The sequence below is a fragment of the Nematolebias whitei genome, chromosome 11, assembly GCF_014905685.2.
Source record: "Nematolebias whitei isolate Nwh7 chromosome 11, NemWhi1, whole genome shotgun sequence".
NCBI lineage: Eukaryota > Metazoa > Chordata > Actinopteri > Cyprinodontiformes > Rivulidae > Nematolebias > Nematolebias whitei.
Genome location: NC_056508.1, coordinates 18450488 through 18468717, shown reverse-complemented (window position 1 = coordinate 18468717; position 18230 = coordinate 18450488). Strand labels below are relative to the sequence as shown.

General features: G+C 39.3%; 1 protein-coding gene across 1 annotated transcript in view; it reads left to right on the top strand.

Annotated features, from left to right (window-relative positions):
* Positions 1-6599: 6599 nt before the first annotated feature.
* The window catches only part of LOC119417503 (serine/threonine-protein kinase WNK2), a 41558-nt gene continuing 29927 nt past the window's right edge, over positions 6600-18230 (top strand). Inside the window, exon 1 of the mRNA XM_037684715.1 lies at positions 6600-7208. Coding sequence (XP_037540643.1) covers positions 6600-7208 — 609 coding nt within the window. The remainder of the gene's footprint in view (positions 7209-18230) is intronic.

Below are 18230 nucleotides of genomic sequence, written 5' to 3'. Positions count from 1 at the left end.
AAAAAACAAAACAAAACAAAAAAATATAGAAACGTTTCGTCTTTCATCCGTTTCTATATATTTTTTTGTTTTGTTTTGCTTAGTTTTGTTTTTTGAACGTCCAGAGAGGACCAGACTGAACTTTTTTTAAATTTTTCTACCTGGATTATTGAGCATGCATCAGAATAGTTTCATACATCAGTCATCAATAGGTTTGTGCCACGGTCTGTAGTTCTGGGGCTGCCGGTTCAAACCCAGGTTGTGTCAGGAAGGGCATCTGGCGTAAAACAGTTGCCAAATATTTCTTGCGAGTTCACTCGTGGCAACCCCTGCAGAAGGGAGCAGTTAAAAGATTAATTCAATTCAGTTCAGTTTATTTATATAGAACCAAATCACAACAAAGTTGTCTCAGGGCACTGAACAGAAACATTCACATACATAGAAAAGCCAATTAGTAAAGTTCTCTATCTAAGGCACGATGAACAACAACATATTATAATATTTATCAACCATAAAAAGGTAATGAATGCATGCACCTGTGTGTGTGTGTGTGTGTGTGTGTGTGTGTGTCTATCTGTTAGCAAAATATCTCATTAACCATTTAAGGAAGTTTAAAGAAACTTTACAAAAGTAGCTTAATTATTGAATTTACATACACAATTGGTTAATTTCAACCCCAATAAACACCACAATGGTTGTAACTCAGTTAAATTTTACAAATATTGAGCTAAATGGTTTGGAAGTAGATGAGTCATTCCCAACACATACTTCTAAAAAATGTATAAATTAATGATAATGTGATAATGGACCCTTCCCTGAAACTTAACAATCATGTAAACATGATTGTTAAATTGTTTCTTCCAACTGAGGCGGCTGTCTAAACTGAATATTGTCCAAAAATAACCTGGAGACAGTAATACATGCATTCATTACATCCAGGCTTGATTACTGCAATTCACTCCTGTTTGGTATCAGTCAAACCTCCATTGCACGACTACAACTGGTCCAGAATGCAGCAGCCCGATTTTTAACCAGTACAGGCAAAAGAGAGCACATTACACCAGTTTTGGCCTCACTGCACTGGTTACCGGTTCACTTTCGAATCCAGTTCAAAATACTACTGTATGTCTACAAATCAATGAACAGTGTCGCGCCCCCCATCTCTCTGATCTGCTACAACCGTATGTCCCACCACGCTCCCTGAGGTCAGCGGACCAGTTGATCCTCACAGTTCCAGGAACTCTTCTTAAGCGCAGAGGGGACAGGGCCTTCTCTGTAGCAGGACCAAGACTTTGGAACGAGTTACCTCTGCTTGTCAGACAGGCTCCCTCCCTCTTGGTTTTTAAGTCCTGTTTAAAAACTCACTACTATTCAGTAGCTTTCAACACCAGATGATCTGTGTTTTGATCCTGTATGCTCCACACTGGTTAGTCGTCATTATCTGCATCGTTTTTATGTCTATATTCTGATTTACCTCATTTTGTATTTTGCTTTGTGTGTGACCTGTTGTTCTGTCTGTACAGCACTTTGGTTGGCCTTGTCGCTGTTTTAAGTGCTCTATAAATAAAATGGTATGGTATGGTATTTATAATCAATAAGCAGAGAAACGTTTTGTTGCCAACAAATATGAGTCATTTGTTTACATTTGAACAGTGATGAGTAATACACTTATGGCTTTCTCGGATGCACGACAGATATTGAGTCATTGAAATAATCCCAGGATGTCAAAAAGTGCCAGAGGGGAACAATGGAATCAGAGACACTTGGTCCAAAATGAAAAGGTTAAACCAGTGGTGTAGTCTACGTGATACGTGGGTATATGGAGTATACCCACTAAAAAAGCTTAAGAATTTCAGTATACCTACTTAAAGTGCCCAATGATAAATCTAGGCACGTGTCATTGATATGTTAAGAGGCAGTTAAACGCTTCTGTAACAATCTATTTGTATGCAGCTCTTGTTTATTACATTTGCTTATCCAGCAAATTATTGTTTAATTAATACTTCTGTACTTACTACTTAATAGTTGAACATGTTTTGCTTTGATACTGTTTTATAAATTCTATAACATGTTTTTAATAACTCAGCTTGAAATGTTGGTTTTACTGTTTTTAAGTTAATTGTTTTATTGTGTTTACTGTTTGCTGTTTTGTGATTTGGTAGTTCATTACTTTTATGGTATCTGTTGAGTTTATAGTTTTTATGCTTGTATGTGTTAGTGTACAGCACTTTGGCCAACAGTGTTGTTTTAAAGTGCTTTATAAACAAAGTTGTATTGTATTGTATTGTATTGTATAATACAAAGCCAACTGTTGTACAAAGTTTGTTGTACATTTATTGTAAGCATCAGAGAAATTTGGAAATGTTCAATACGCTTAAAAATCAAAATAAATTGACGATGACATTGTACTAACTGGTATACTTTGGTTTCTAAGCACAGTATACGGACCGACAGCTGTAAAGTTAGTTTTACGTTGGACAGTCGCACTCTGTGGCTTCAATGGTGTCCAACGTCCAACGTAAAACTAACTTTACCGCAGTATACCCACTACAAAATGTAGACTACACCACTGGCTTAAGCCTTCTGTCTTATTTTGAAAATAAATGACCACTAAAAGTTGTAAGGACAAGAGTCAACAGCAATAGTCATTTTGGGGGAGAAAACTGGGCAGTGGAAAACATTTAAGCAAAAGTTGGGGCTAGACCAGGGATATTCAAATGGTGGCCCATGGGCCAGAAGTGGTCCGCGGGTGACATCAGTCCGGCCCACTAATAAGTTCATTAAAATAAAATAAAATAAAATAAAAAATATAGATATATGGCAGGGGAGTGGGGGGGTCTGGTTTTGGGTTTTGTTTATTGCATTTATGATTCAATGCAACAAAATAAACCACTTTTAAAGGTAACAGATCTGTGTAATACTTGGTTTATTTACATAATGACTTTAGTCGCTGGATGTCCGGCCCCTGAGTCGCTGGCTGTCAGAAACTGTGGCCCCTGAGCAGTTTAGTAGAATAACCCTGGGCTAGACCTTATGCAAGACCTTCTGCTTGGTGAATTTAGTTGTGAACAAAGGTGAAAAATATTACCTGCTTTCTAACGCAGTTTTTTTTTTTACAAAAACCCTGCACTACTCCTCAGACAATCATTTAATGATGTATACATTTTATTTAGAAAATTATAACAGAAAATGCAGATACTATGGATTTGAAATGTTGGCATGAAAAGCTTCCTTAGCTGTGCTCAGAGGTGGAAAGAGTAGTGAAAATGTGTACTCCAGTACAAGTACTGATACGCTGCTTAAATTGTACTCAATTACAAGTAAAAATACTGGTGTTATATAATACTCGAGTAAAACAAAGCACGCTTCTTAAAAACTACTCAGAGTATTAATTACTTTTTAACCAGTTGATGTTTTATTGTGTTGTCAATAGAAGTCATTCAGTTTAATTTAATGTATATAATAAATATAAATATAATCGCTACATTCAAAGCACATTTCTCAGACGCTCCGTCTTATTTTAGTACCAGTTAAACCGATGACAGTGACAATATCTAAGATCTTTGCATACTTAGCCAAACTAATAACCCACACATACAAACAATAAAAAAACAATATCATACTAGTAGATGTAAAACCTCGTATACTGCAATATGTTTTTTAAGATTAGATGCTGAAGTCTTGTAAGCTGCTATCACCGTAGAGATCAAACAATGTTTGCATCTGGACGTTGTCTCCTTTTCACCCTCTGGACATGAAACATTCCTCCAGGTACGACCACGTGCACTCGTCCTCGGCCTTTATCTCTTCATTTTCTCTGTTGACAGTGTTGTCCTGTCTCCATTTTGGCTTCTTCTCCAAATCTTCTATCCATAAATGACTCTCTACTGTATGGAGTTGTCCTTTTTCTCTCTCCATAAGACAAAACTCCATCCCAGACGCTTGGAAAACTGCCTTTGTTCTTCCTTTGCTGAAGGGAGGTGACCCCACCTCACTGAACAACTATCGACCAATCTCTAAACTCTGTATTTTAGCCAAGATTCTAGAAAAACTGATAAACTCTCAAATCAAAAATTACCTGGACTCATTTAACATCTTACCTCCACATCAATCTGGTTTCAGGAAACAACACAGCACAACCACTGCTTCACTGAAGGTTCTTAACGACGTTGTTGAAGCACTGGATGCTAAGGATTATTGTGCTGCACTTTTCTTAGACGTGTCTAAAGCTTTTGACACTGTGGATCATAACATCTTGTGTCATAAACTCTCAGAAATCGGTTTCTCAGAACACACCATTGGTTGGTTCTCTAACTCTCAGACCAGAGGCAATGTGTTCAACATAATGGTACTTCCTCCAGTTATTTAACAGTCAACAATGGTGTACCACAAGGCTCAGTCTTAGGACCCACCCTCTTTACAATCTACATACATAATGTAGGTAAAAACATCCCTAATGCATCCATACATTTCTATGCTGATGACACAGTTGTTTATTGTCGAGCTAAAACTGTTGCTAAGGCTTTCCAGCTTTTAAAATCTGCATTCAACATCATCCAGACCGATTTGTTCCACCTCAACTTGTCCTAAATGCCGACAAAACCAAAGGGATGCTTTTTTCAAATAGAAAGTTGGTCCCAGCAGTTCTTCCTCCGATTTTATCCTCAAATGGTGTCCCCATTGAGTTTGTTGATTCCTATAAATATTTGGGTATCTTGGTCGACTCACATCTCTCTTTTAAGCTCCATGTGGAAAACTTGGTAAAGAAACTGAAAGTTAAACTGGGTTTCTTTTTCAGAAACAGATCCTGTCTAACCCTGAATGCTAGAACATGCCTTGTATCTGTGACTTTCCTTCCCTCCATTGATTACGGTGACATTATTTACATGAACGCTCCTACAAGAACCCTGCAGATGTTGGATGCTGTCTATCATGGTGCACTAAAAATCATAACTGGCTGTGATTATCGTACCCACCACTGCACCCTGTACTCACTGGTTAACTGGACATCATTAACTTGACACAGACTCTCTCACTGGTATATTTTCATCTTTAAATCACTTCTTGGTCTGCTGCCTTCATACATCTCCTCCTACATGTCTCTGCGTGAGTGCAGCTACAGCGTGCGCTCTCAGGATATTATTACCTGCAGTGTTCCCTCAATGAGGACTGAACTTGGCAAAAGGGCCTTCTCCTACTCCGCTCCTGTTTCCTGGAATATCTTACAAAAAGATTTGAAGCTCTCGACCTTGACCTCTCTAAGTGGCTTTAAGAATCTGTTGGACTCCTGGCAGGGACCAATGCAGACATGTTCCTGTTTTTAGTTTTCTACATTCGCCTTAGAATCTAGCTGTTTTTTGTTACCTTTTTCTTTTAGCCATCCTATTTGTAAAAAAAAAAACAAAAAAAAACCAAAACCCTGCAGTATTACTTTTTATAATTGTTTATTGTTGTCGCTGTTGTCCATTGTTGTCATCATTCTTTGTTGAAATCAGGTCTCTCTTGTAAACGAGTCCTCGAGGCTCAATGGGATTTACCTGTCTAAATAAAGGTTGAATGAATAGTTAATTCCAGGTGTGCCGTTTGATTATGTGATTAACCGGCCTGCCATACTCATCGTCTCTCCGCGGTTGTCCCCGCGTGCGGTGTGATTGGACAGTCCTCGCGTGGTTACCAGGGGCGTGGATCCCCGCTAACTGAATGAGAAACACATTTGAGCGCCTCACCTCCCCAATATTGAGACAGAGAGACGATGACAAGCGATCACCGATGTCTGTTTAAGTTTTACACGGACAGTGGACGATAGCGAATCTAGAAAACCCCGTGTTGTTGTTTTTTTAAGCGACGCGCGTGCTGTTAGCTACAGCACCAACGAAGAGGAACACTCAGCGTGGAGAGACGTGAGGTCTACAAGAAACGGGAGGGATGCGAGGATTTGACACGAGATGAATATCGTTAATGTTGCCACTTTATTTGCCAGTATGTTGTTGAGTTAGCAAAGCTGGAGCTGTATCTGCGGCGTGTCGCTCCTGCGCGTGGAGAATGCGTGGAATAATCAGCAGATAGGGCGTTTTTAAAACTCCACATTTTTGTCGTGGACTCGCTGACACGTTCGTTTCATCCGTGCTGAGCGTCCTTTCTGCGCTTTCCTTAAAGGTAAGCATGGCCTCGTTTTATAGTTTAGTGTAATTGTTGTGTTTAACCACTAATTGTTCGCGGGTCGTCCGCTTGGCTGATGTTCACCTGAACGAAGATGGAGCTGGTCTTCAGTGTCCCACCTGGGTTTTGTTGAGCAGTTTAACTTCTTACGTGGTTGCAGAGGCGCTTAAAGCCACTGCAGAGCTCCGGTGTTGCCTCGCACATGATGAATGGTTGAATTTGTTTTTTGTTTCACTGACGGGCAGAATTTGTTTTGCAGCTTTTCTATCTGATGAAGTCTCGCCCGTGTCGTGCATCTCCGTGCTGCGTTCAAGGCCTCTGCTGACAAACTGCGTCACCGGGTGGGTGCTGCAGGTATTCATCTGTAAAGCTGCGTTTAGGAGAACTGGAAGCCATGATGACACCAACCACCTGGAAGCCAAAGTGAAGGGACTTTTTAAAAATCGTTATTAAAAAGCATGATGGAGGCAAATGCGAACTCTGAGCCCCCCCAGGAGCCCAAGTTCTCCTCTGTGCCCAGTTCTCTGGTGGTAAATAACGTGGGTGATGGGAGAGACTCTGTAGTGAGAGGTGGCAGTGATCCCAGCACTTCTTCCGTCTATCAGAAGACCGTGCACCAAAGGTTCATCAGGAAAAGCCTGTGGTTCTCAGACGTGGATGAGCAGACGTTTGAAATGCCTGAAAGTGACTGCAGCACGAGTAAAATCCTGAACATTAACTTGAGAACAATAGTGGACAGGACTCTGGGGACGGGCTGTGGAATACAAGAGAGTTCCAGCACAGAAAGTCAATGTGGGCAGAAGGACAGCGCGACAGAGAGCACCAGCGCCGATGAGGACCGGGAGAGAGGTGGACAGGCTTTGAATGTGACTTGCAGTGATGTGGGGAAAGTTGCTGTCAAGGCAGCCAGTGAGGAGAACGAAGAGGAAGCTGAGATGAAGGCAGTGTCCACATCTCCAGGAGGACGCTTCCTTAAATTTGACATCGAGCTCGGCAGGGGTTCCTTTAAAACGGTCTACAAGGGCCTGGATACAGATACTTGGGTGGAGGTGGCCTGGTGTGAACTGCAGGTAAAAAAAAAAAACACATTTGCATCTCATTCTCAAGCTCTCTTCATCTGCTTTATATAAGAGCAAACAAAGTGGCTGTTATCGAATCAGGAAGGGGTAAATATTTCTGCATTTTAAACTACGGGGATACAAGAAAGTGTTTAAATACAAGCATTATATATACTATAAACGCACAATAATCCACTGATTAATGTTAATGCAACTGTTAATCACAGTAGCAGAATAAAGTTGTCTTTAGGGAGAAGTCAGTTGTCCATATAGGTTCAAAACATCTTATTAGATGGATCACAGAAAAAAGTGTCACAGGTTTGTAAATTGACATCGAAATTATACTTTCTTGCATTACACAGATAGGAAAATCACAAGCACAAGACTGTTCAAAGGTATTAACTAATTATTTCCGTCCTTTGGAGACGGCAACGGGGATTATTTCTCTTCCCCCTCCGTCTCCCAGGAGGCTTAACGGGGACTATAGCAGGCATGACTGACCCCTCAAAGAAAGTAAACCTCCTCTGCATTTGTTATTCTCCACAATTTAGCTAAACTGTAAAGGATTAATTCAAGCACTTTGTTTTATCAACTCGATTTTATTTTGTTGAACTAAAGCCCTGTCGACAGTGTGATAAGTGGAGCCTTGGAGAAGCGTGCATGCATTCTCCCAGTTGTGTGGCAGACTGGTTCCACTCTGAGCATCTCTCCCTCTGCAACAGGAGGTTCGAGAGAGACAGGAAGCAGCTGAGGTGTGCTGCGTGGCCTGCTGGGAACTGTGCAGCGGTCAATGTGCAGGGGAACTCAAAACATGCTGCGTCAGTAACCTTTGATGCAAAAGAATGCTTGATGCATCTAAAATAATGAAACCTGTTGACGCCACAGATTCGAGGCACCCGAGCATTCAAAGACCCAAAAGATGATGCAGCTTTGGAGCGAGTAAGGCTTGTGGCTTTGTTCGGATGTCGTCATTCAGGCTGAACATTTGCACGTCTTCATCAGCTTGACGAACAGAGTTGCTTCGATTTAAAATGTGAAACAGGAAGCAATTTACTGCATTTTCTTTTTTTCTTTATTGGCACATGAAAATATCCACTAATGGACACTCGGTAGAGGTCAACTTTGAAAAAGTGCTGCAGTCATTAGATCTCCCACAACTTCTACGTAATTGTCTGACTATTAGTATTTTAGTCAACTGCTATCCCTTTGCGTGACTCAGAATAATTTTCGTTCACCTCTATGAAAACGAACAGCTGGATGAAACTAAAACAAAACGTTAGGTTCATGTCACCGGGTCCAGCGTTTTTATTCCACACCAGCTGATGTTAATCTTTTAAACTCTTTAATATTTTTACTGACTTTGGTGAGCAACTTTAAACTGAATCGTGATTTAAATAAGTGCTGATTTAAATGTGACGAATGAGACGCTGAATTATAAACACAATGACAGGTGTCATTTTCTCTGGACGTCAAGTTAAACAATGTCCTCATATGTGGTGCGTCTTTAAACCTACTTAAAGACTTGTATACAGGAGAACAGTTTTAGAAAAATGATCAAAAGTTTTCTTTATCATTTCAGCCATGCATTCATATGGAAATGACATTGCTGAAGCACCCAAACTGGTAATTTTTTTTATTTAAACTGGTTCCAGAGTGAGAAAATCTCAAAACACCTCTGGTGTTTTTGCGTGGACGACCTAAAAGGGATCTTTTTTAAATAATGTATAAGCCCTATTCGCATGGGATTAGTTTTACCTAGGGACCACATGCTATTTGTAATAATTACGGAGATTGTCTGTGTTGTTAATCCCATGTGAATCGGCCATGTCAGTAATTTGTAAAGTAAAAATTCCCTCGCAAATTACCTACTATATTTTGCTGAACTCCGAGGTCCTGTGATATTAATCCATTGTGAATAGACATCTCTGTGATTTGAACAGAAATGTGCAGGATCTGATATGTAATGAGGCGTTTTTGAGACTATATGAACGCGCTGCTCGCTTCGGCTTTGGTAGATGTTGCTACTTATTTCACCGCAGATGACGGCAGGTGCAGAGACGCACGGGTGATCAGCTGACCCATCCATCTGTCCAACCATCCATCCAACCACCCATCTGTTTGTCTATCCAACATCCATCCATCCATCCAACCAACCAACAATCCATCCAACCATACATCTGTTTGTCTATCCAACCATCCATCTAACATCCATCCAACCATCCAACCACCCATTCTACCAACCAACCATCCATCCATCTGTTTGTCTATCCATCATCCATCCATCCATCTGTCCATCCATCCATCCATCCATCCATCCATCCATCCATCCATCCATCCATCCATCCATCCATCCATCCATCCATCCATCCATCCATCCATCCATCCATTCATTCATTATATTTACCAGCTTCTTCCTTTTCGGGTAGCGGGAGTCGCTGGTGCCCATGCCCAGCCATCACTGTGCGAGAGGTGGGGGACACCTGGACAGTTCGCAAGTCCATTTCAACCAGTGGGTCAGCAGATGTGTGTGGCTGGTGACGGGTCCTGAGCTTAACGTGGCTTTTTTTTAACCTCTTAAACTGGCTGGTTGAACCTGCCTCCACCTCAATAAATAGATTAACACAATTTTATATTGTGCATTCTTTAGTTTTCTTTGTGCTGATTCTTAAAACCACATTAAAAGCCCGAGACCGGTCCAGCCCGCACATTAAGCACATTATTATGGATCGGCCCAGTCGTGACAATGCAGCGCGTTGACATCAACCGGAAGATTCTGTAGATGTCCGTTAAATCTCAGGCTTTGGTTATCCTGTGCGAATGCGCCAGAAGATGACCATAATGACAGATTACATGCATGTTTTTGTGGCGCAGATGACGGTTTGACTGCAGCAAAAAATTATTTATTGTATAACGTCAGTGAACAGTTGGGAGTAATCAACAATAACGATCAAGAAAAGAGTAGAGTAAAACACTTATTATTACTCTAAATATTGTAATCTAAGTTTAAAAAAAGTCAAGTCTGGTCCTCTGGACATTCAAAAAACAAAACAACAACAACAACAAAGTAGAAACGTTTAGTCTTTCATCCGAAAGACTTCTTCAGTCTGAGGTGCTGTATTCAGCTCCGTCTTATAAATAGCACCTTCTCGTAGTGGATGGACCAGTTTGCTGCCGACAACCAAAACCAGCTGCTCACATGACCAAGGGGGGCCATCAGCCTCACGATGGATCGTTGTTTTTTGAATGTCCAGAGGACCAGGCTTAACTTTTTTTTTTCTACCTGGATTATTGAGCATGCATAAGGAAACTGTAATCTAAGCTTCCAAATTTAGTCAACAATAATAAAAAAGAAACAATGGAGGAGGCCTGCATCAAGTATACAATAAAAACAAATGATATATGGTAATAGTTTAAAATACTGACACTTGTGTACAAGAAAGTTCTCTTGATATTGTTTATAGTACTCAATTGAAGCTTTGTTGTCTCTTATCAGTGAGCGCAATATCGCACAGGACAGCTCGACTAATAAATCCTAAACCATTATATTTCAAGAAGCATCATGTTCTGCACTCTAAAATATTTAGGTCAGTCTAAAAGATTGTCACCGGCCTTGATACTCCCAGGTTTAGATGATTGTGTGAAGGCTTGGTAGAAGATTAAAAACCTGGTCCTCGGAGCCAAGAATAACGCACTCTGCTCACAATCTCGGTTCCAATCAACAACATTGTCAAACAGGTATCGGCAAGTCCAGGAAAGATTTCATTCCTGTCTTACGCATGTTTCCCCTCAAGCCTTGCAAGGAGATATTGTTCAGATTAGTTGTTAGTTTTCTTTGGAAAACGTTGGGACGTGTGGTTGAACCTAGTAATTGCTCTGGTCACATGACTCTTACCTGGATATTAAAATGTATTGGTTTCTTTTTTTTAAATTTTTTTTATCTCCGTCCCTTGAAGTCTGCCCCTCCTTCCATGCCCATCTCCCCCACATCTCTGTTTCTGTGCCAGACTTCTAGCATAACACAGATGGCCCTGGCTCAAGCAGTGATGTTAATCTGAGAGAAGATGCCAGAGTTTTCCCTTGCTGTTTAAACACTTCTTGTGTTTCTGTTTGCTTGCTTTGTCGTATTCCCTCTTTGCTGCCTGGAATCAAGAGTTTTAAACCCGTGAAACTTCCTGTTTCTGCCAGTTGTGACTCCGAATGTAGGTTTTTATCTCGTTAAATGCTATGTGCACTCACACAGACCTCTGAAGGTGCGCATGCTTTTCTGTGATATTTGGCAGCAAGCTCGTTTTCTGCAGATTATTTTGGATTCCTGGCTTGTAAGTGCTGAGCACCAGATGATGCCATGGCAGTGAAATCAGTGATTCTGGATTTCTTGAACCTAACAAACCAGCAGATAAACTCAAGAGCAACTGGGTAATTAATTATAGATACTAGTTAGCTAAACCCATGGATTCAGTCGAATCTCGGGATGTGGTTTAAACTATAGTGTACGGGTCTTGTTTTATAAAAATAAATGCGTATAGCGAACAGTTGCAACTCCTGAATGGTTGCTCATTTGGACAAAAGGGAAATAAAGTTGGAGAAACTCAAGTGGTTCGTTGGTTACAGCTCATTTTGCAGTAAGTGGATCAGGAAAGGGAGGACAGTCGGACTCTGTGATATCAGTGAGGCTCATCTTCAGACATGCCTGAGTCCCTGTGTCACTCCATCGAAAGAGCTTGAGGAAAGACAAACCTGTTGTCTGGAGCACAGCAATGTTGCTCCAGCAGAGATGATGGAAAGTTTCCATTTATTTATGCACTTTGTCTATTAGAAACCAAGCTTGCTGGTTTCATAACGCCACTTTAAACATGATTTTTAAGTAAAAAGTTATTTGAAAGAGAAGCGGATTTGGTTAGTTCCTCTGAAAGAAGACTGGCTATATAAAGTGTTTATTGCCTCATGTTGTCTTCAAGGAAATGAATGCCAGGAATGGGATCCAGGAAATGTCTTGTTGAATTCACACTTTCTGAATACTTCATATGTAGATATGATTTCCTCATTCTGCTACAAAACGCTTGAATACATCTCCCCAAAACGTTCTTTAATTCAGCAATATCTTTAAGTTTAAAATATATAAATGTGTGACTTATTCTAGAAATGCACAATATTGGATTTTTGTCCAATATGCCAATATGTTAAAACTTATTTGGCCGATAACCCGTTACCAATACCGATATCCACCCCCACCCCCCCCAACCCCACCCCCAGACCTACATATTTTTCTCTGCTGTGGAATTAAAACACTACATTATTCTGCATGGTCTTTGTCAGTTTGGCCTGCTACCAAATGCAGATGCCAAAAAGGGAGCTGAAAATGTTGTAACACTTCAACTTGGATTATGTTTAATGTTAAATTTATTCATGACATTTACTCTCTAACACAACGACAACACTCGAACAGTGCAAATTTGTAAATTTTCACAAATCTAAACCCAAATCGTTCACAAGCGACAAGTGAAAAGTGCATAAGTAGTAGTGCATTTATAGATGTATTTGACAGTTTCTTAAATTAAAAATTAACTTAAAACTGGAACTGAGTTATTTTGATGGAATTGTCGATATTTAACTTTATCGCTAATATCGTCCGATACGATACCATGCCGATATTATCATGTATCCCTAATTTATTCCAGTCCAAGCTTTCCTGTGCTATTTTGATAGATATAGCTGATATTGTGTGTGTGTGTGTGTGTGTGTGTGTGTGTGTGTATGTGTGCGCGCATGTGTGTGTGTATGGATTAATTAATTTAATGTGCAGCTGTAGGAAAAAAGTATTCTTGTATGGACAAGGCCTAAAAGCAAAATTTTTTTTTAATGGGTACCTCAAATATTGTTGTGGTCATCACCCCCTTAATTTTGTTCTTTACAAACACTAAATGTTAAAAAATACTTTATAACCTGAATCTGTACATGTCGTGCCACAACACTTGTCTAATGGGTACAGCTTTGTCTTGAAACTTTCAGCATTGCACCGTACATCAAGACGACCCGGCTAAATGCACTTTGACCTCTTTGTTCCATTTTCACGCATTAAAAATGTCGCCACAGCTCATTAGGTGTATTAACATAATTAGGTGGGGCTTTTGCTTGAACCCACCTGGCATACCTTTGTATTCTGATCAGACGTCTTTATTGTTTTGGTGAAAAAGCGAGGATTATTTTTAATACACAATCTGCTTAATGTCTGCATTGCTAAGTTTATGTAATGACTAAAAAAACAAAAGGCCTCACTTTACTCTTATTTCTTAGATCCAAATGTTAGTTTTCAGCCCATTTAACATGCTGAACCTTTAACTTTGTACAGTTCTTTTATTTAACTAATCTTATATTCAGTATAAAACTGAACTTGTGATTCAGATATTTAGCTTTTTGCACTGATTTTAGGATTGGGCGTATGATGGAATTATAAATATATTGGTTTGTTTAGAAAGTGTAGCACCCATGTCGACAGAAGCAAGGCTCTACTAGAACATATAAGACTTTTCTGGTTTTACTTTTATAACATGTCCTTCATAAAATTAACATTTAAAATTAGGTTTAAAAAAATCCCACTAAAATTAAAAAGAATTAATCCATTTTTTGTTTAGAACATTTGTCCAAAACAGCAGGAACTAAAAAAAAAAAAAAAAAAAAAAAAAACCCTGTTTCACATAGTTATAAAAAAAAAAGCTCTAAAAAGAGATTCAACCCACGGCACTGTTGATGTTATTTACTTATGATGATTAATGTCCTTTTGTTGTCGAGCCCAAAAAGCTCATTGAATTAAAATGAATATGAATGAATTATAATGAATAGTATAAAAAGTTGGATTTGTTGATTATCAGTTAAAATATTTGACTGTAAAAAGATCTTCACAGGAAAAATGTATAGCTCAAAATCAACATTTAAAATATACATTTTTAAATAACTAAAACAAACATCCAGTGCCACTTTGAAAAACATGCACCACTAAAACTTTTAAATGTTTTTTTTTTTTTTTAGTTCCGTGTTGTTTATGTATAAAACTTAGGCACAATTGTGGAAAAATAAACATTGGTGTTTAAAAAAATAAAATTGTTACAACATTTTTTTTGTTGTTTACAGTGTTGTTTTTGAACTGATCTAAGATAAATGCACAGACACATTAACAAGGTTAAAAATTTTACTCTGGTTTATTAGCAGAACGAGTCAAGAAATTTTATTTTATCCAACATTTAGATTTTAGTTGTATGCATGTTTAAAGCAGTTGCACACAGATGAAAAAGACGGGGAATAAAAACATGTTTTTAATTCCGGGAACGTTTGTTTTGTTATATTTATGTTAAAAATGCGTTGCTAATAACTTTCTTCGTTTCCCCTCAACAAGCAAACACGAGCACCGTGCTGAACTACTTCAGAAATCACCTTGGGCTGTTTGTTCCAGAGAAGTTAACAAGGAACATGACGATGTTTTCATAATGTTTCTTGCTCCTTTTCATTCTGGTCTAAAGTCCTGGCATTTGAAAGATGAAATGGTCGGCTGACTTCCTCTGTAGGTTCGTTGGAGGAACAGGTCTCATTCACAGTAAAACGGAAGAGGAATGCTTTAGCTGTCACACATATTGATCATGGCTTCCTCCTGCAGAATTGTGCTGACGTTTGTCGTTTCATTTGTGCTATGGAGTAGGGTTTCCAAGCTCGTTTAGTCGCCATCAGAAACTGCTGCATGCGGTCTTTGCCAGCTGATTAAACCAGACCTGAATGGCAGCGTTTGGACCGATCAGTGCCACCGCTGTGAGGTTACATGCAGGAACACTATTAAAGCTAAAACAAAATGCTGGAACTATTCAGTCAGGCTAAGTTTTGTCAAGTTACTGTTGACAACTTTTAAAAAGTCTCAAAGGACTAAAAATGAACAAGTTTTGCTTGTTCCTGCAGTGGTCTGCGTTAATACCCTTCAGACCTTCTTAGTCCTCGGCGTTTCCCAGCATTGGAAACAGCTTAGGACCACTGTCATGGATATTTTTAGTCTTTATTTTTCCAGCCCAGTTTCCTGTTTCTTCAGCGTCATCATCTGGACATTAGTGTCTGCGTAACAGTTGTATTTAAACTTGGCAGCGAACGTTTTATCACCGCTAAATGTAGTTTTTGGACTGATTTTAGTGGTTGCACTACAGGATTTAGAAATGAGGGATAAAGGAGACGATCGCAGCGCGTGCTCTGCCTGTTTAGTCTGGATATTCTGCTGAATCATCTCGGCCTCTGTTCTTCTCTGCAACGCTTCATAAAATAGTCAGGGCAGAGTTGGGCCAGGCCACCGAGTTCAACCCACATCATTTCTATTTAGCCCAGCTCTCGTCTTTGCTGTGTCTCACCTCGAGCCTGCACCGTTGATCTGTGAAATGTAACGCTTCTTGTTCCCATTTTGTCTTGCACCAGCATTCTGCCTTCACAAGTCTTCAGCCATGTGCATTTAGAGTTGTTGAATATTTATCGTAAGCTAGGAGAAGACAGGTTGTGTATCATAGCACCACAGCTATTTGGCTGTTTGTAGCTAATATTACAGGCTACCCAATTATTTTTACAAGCCGAGTGCCTGTGGAAGCGTTAAACATGAATGTCTGGTGTTTATGTGGCGGTGTGTGGTGATGTCATCGCCAGCTGTCATGCTGGACACCATCCATCGCCTCCCATTATCTTCCTAAGAATACAAATTACAGAACCTGACTAACATTTATATCCTGCTTAGTTCTAGAGAAGTTATTATTCATCTAATATAATTGTAAAACACTTGACTGACTTCTTTTTTTTTTTTTTTTCACCCACTGGCTTGTGAGATGTTTTTATACCAGTGAAATATTTTTAATATATTATTATATATTTTACTTTTTGATTATGCTTGCAGTGTTTAAAGGTATTTCTAGAAAACTACGGTAGTTTCTATGTAAATTACTGAAATGCTTTTTTTAACCCTCTAAAAATAGCTTTAATAAACAAATTAATGTTTTTTTTTTTTTTGCCTTAGCCGAGTTTACGCAAGTATAGCTTTTGTGTTTCTGCTTATTTTACAAAAAGACTAGTTATTTATCTGAAACTATAAATTATTAAGTGTAAATAATTTATTAGCACTTTGCCTCTAAACAAAGATCTGATTGTTACGTAAAACACGAGGAGTTCTTTGCAAAGACGAATCAATTATTTTATGTGTTTGGTGTGTTTTTGTGTCAAATAAGTCTGATTCAGACAGAAAGGAGATTTATGTTTGTTTAAATCCACTCGTCTCCATAATCACCAGTGGCTTCACTCGTTTGCACCTAAACACCCACGCCACACAGATTAGTAATTTCTTCATTTATTCTTCTCATTAATGCATTTTATTTCATTGTATTTTTATATTTAAGGTGCCAAAGTTATTTGTTGGCTATTTGTTTATCACGAAATCTCGTTTTTATTGTTTTTGGTCTCAATTTTTGTTAATGTCCAAACAGAAAATAGTAATTTTGACTCTTTACATTTGTATTGCTTTTGATTTCTTGTCAGCTGACAGCGGATATTGTAGTTTTCGGCTTCTGAATGTTGGTAGGTGTGTGAGATATTTTACTTAAACGTTTAGACATTAAAACATAGTTATTATGATTTTAATTTAGATGATAAACTCTGAAACCTTGGGCACTTTCACAGAACATTTTAAGCCAGGACTTCGATGTCTTTTAGCCGCCTCAGTGTGATTTCTGATTGGACCGAGGCAGCGAGAGGGTCGAAGCCAGCTCGTCTCTGCCCTTTATGTGCTGCAAAGCGAGGTAGTAACAGACACACGTGTTGATCAGCCATTAAATGGCCGTTATTAGTTGTTATCAATCCATATGTAGCGGTCAGACTCCCCCTCCAAAAGATGTGAAACTCTAAGCCGGCTTTGCAGCTCAATAATGAGGTGAAGTGATGACCTATGGTCTAGGCCAGGGGTTTCCAAACTCTTTCATGCCATGGCCCCCCCAATCAGCATTAGCTTCTGGCCGAGCCCCCCCCACCCCCCCACCCCTCGCAAACCCACAAACAATACTACAAAATATGTAAAGAAACATCAACTTTTAGAATGTTTTAACTTTTATTCATTATATTCTATTGATTATTACAGCTGCTGATTATAAAGATGTTATTAACTAGCATGTTTTAAACGCTGTATTATATTCCCACTGAAAAAAACAACTTTTTAACAAACTGTTGCATTAATCAATTGAAAGAACAGTTCCTGTCCCCTGAAGGTCCTCAGAGACAGATAGTTCACTACAACCAGAAGAACAAAACGACAGAAATCTAACCTCTTTCAAGTGTGTTTATCTGGAAATGACAGATACAGATTGCCCTAGTGGGCAATTATTATAATTTATAATTAATTAATTTATTTACTATTTTTTATTTTTGCTTTTTTTTTTTAATCTTCTCTCCAGCTTTCTGCCCCCCCCCCACCCCCGGCCTCCACTTTGCAAAACACAGGTCTAGGCGACCACCTGGTTGTGGGATTAAACGACAAAAACAATTTTATTATCGAGGGAAGGTCGATCAACTTAGTTTTTAGTAAAAAATGAAAGTTAAGCACAAAGAGAACTGTTGCACGGAGTTGGCTGTCACACATGATGTGTTGCGCTCCAAGTCAATGCAGCTGAGTTTTGCTCCACGCCTCTTTTGCTTCTCTCGTTTCATTTCTGAAATCTCACGTTTGTGTGGGATGTGGCCGGCTCCATCGCTAATTTGTTAGCAGCCAGAGGCAACATAAAGACGGACCGGTCTTTGAGGCCATTTCGTGGGACAGTGTTTGAACATGATTGTCTAAACCTGTTGTAGCGTTCTGCACGGTTTTTGTATGCAGTGTCTGCATCACTAAAACATGATGAACTGCTGGCACTGCTGATGGTCAAAGCCTCCTGCAGGCATGAATGATGAGCTACAATTCATCTGCTGGCAGTCTGCTGGCTCATGCTCGCCCTGCACCAGGGTTTGTTTCAACAACAGAGGAAGCGCTGCAGTCTTGTG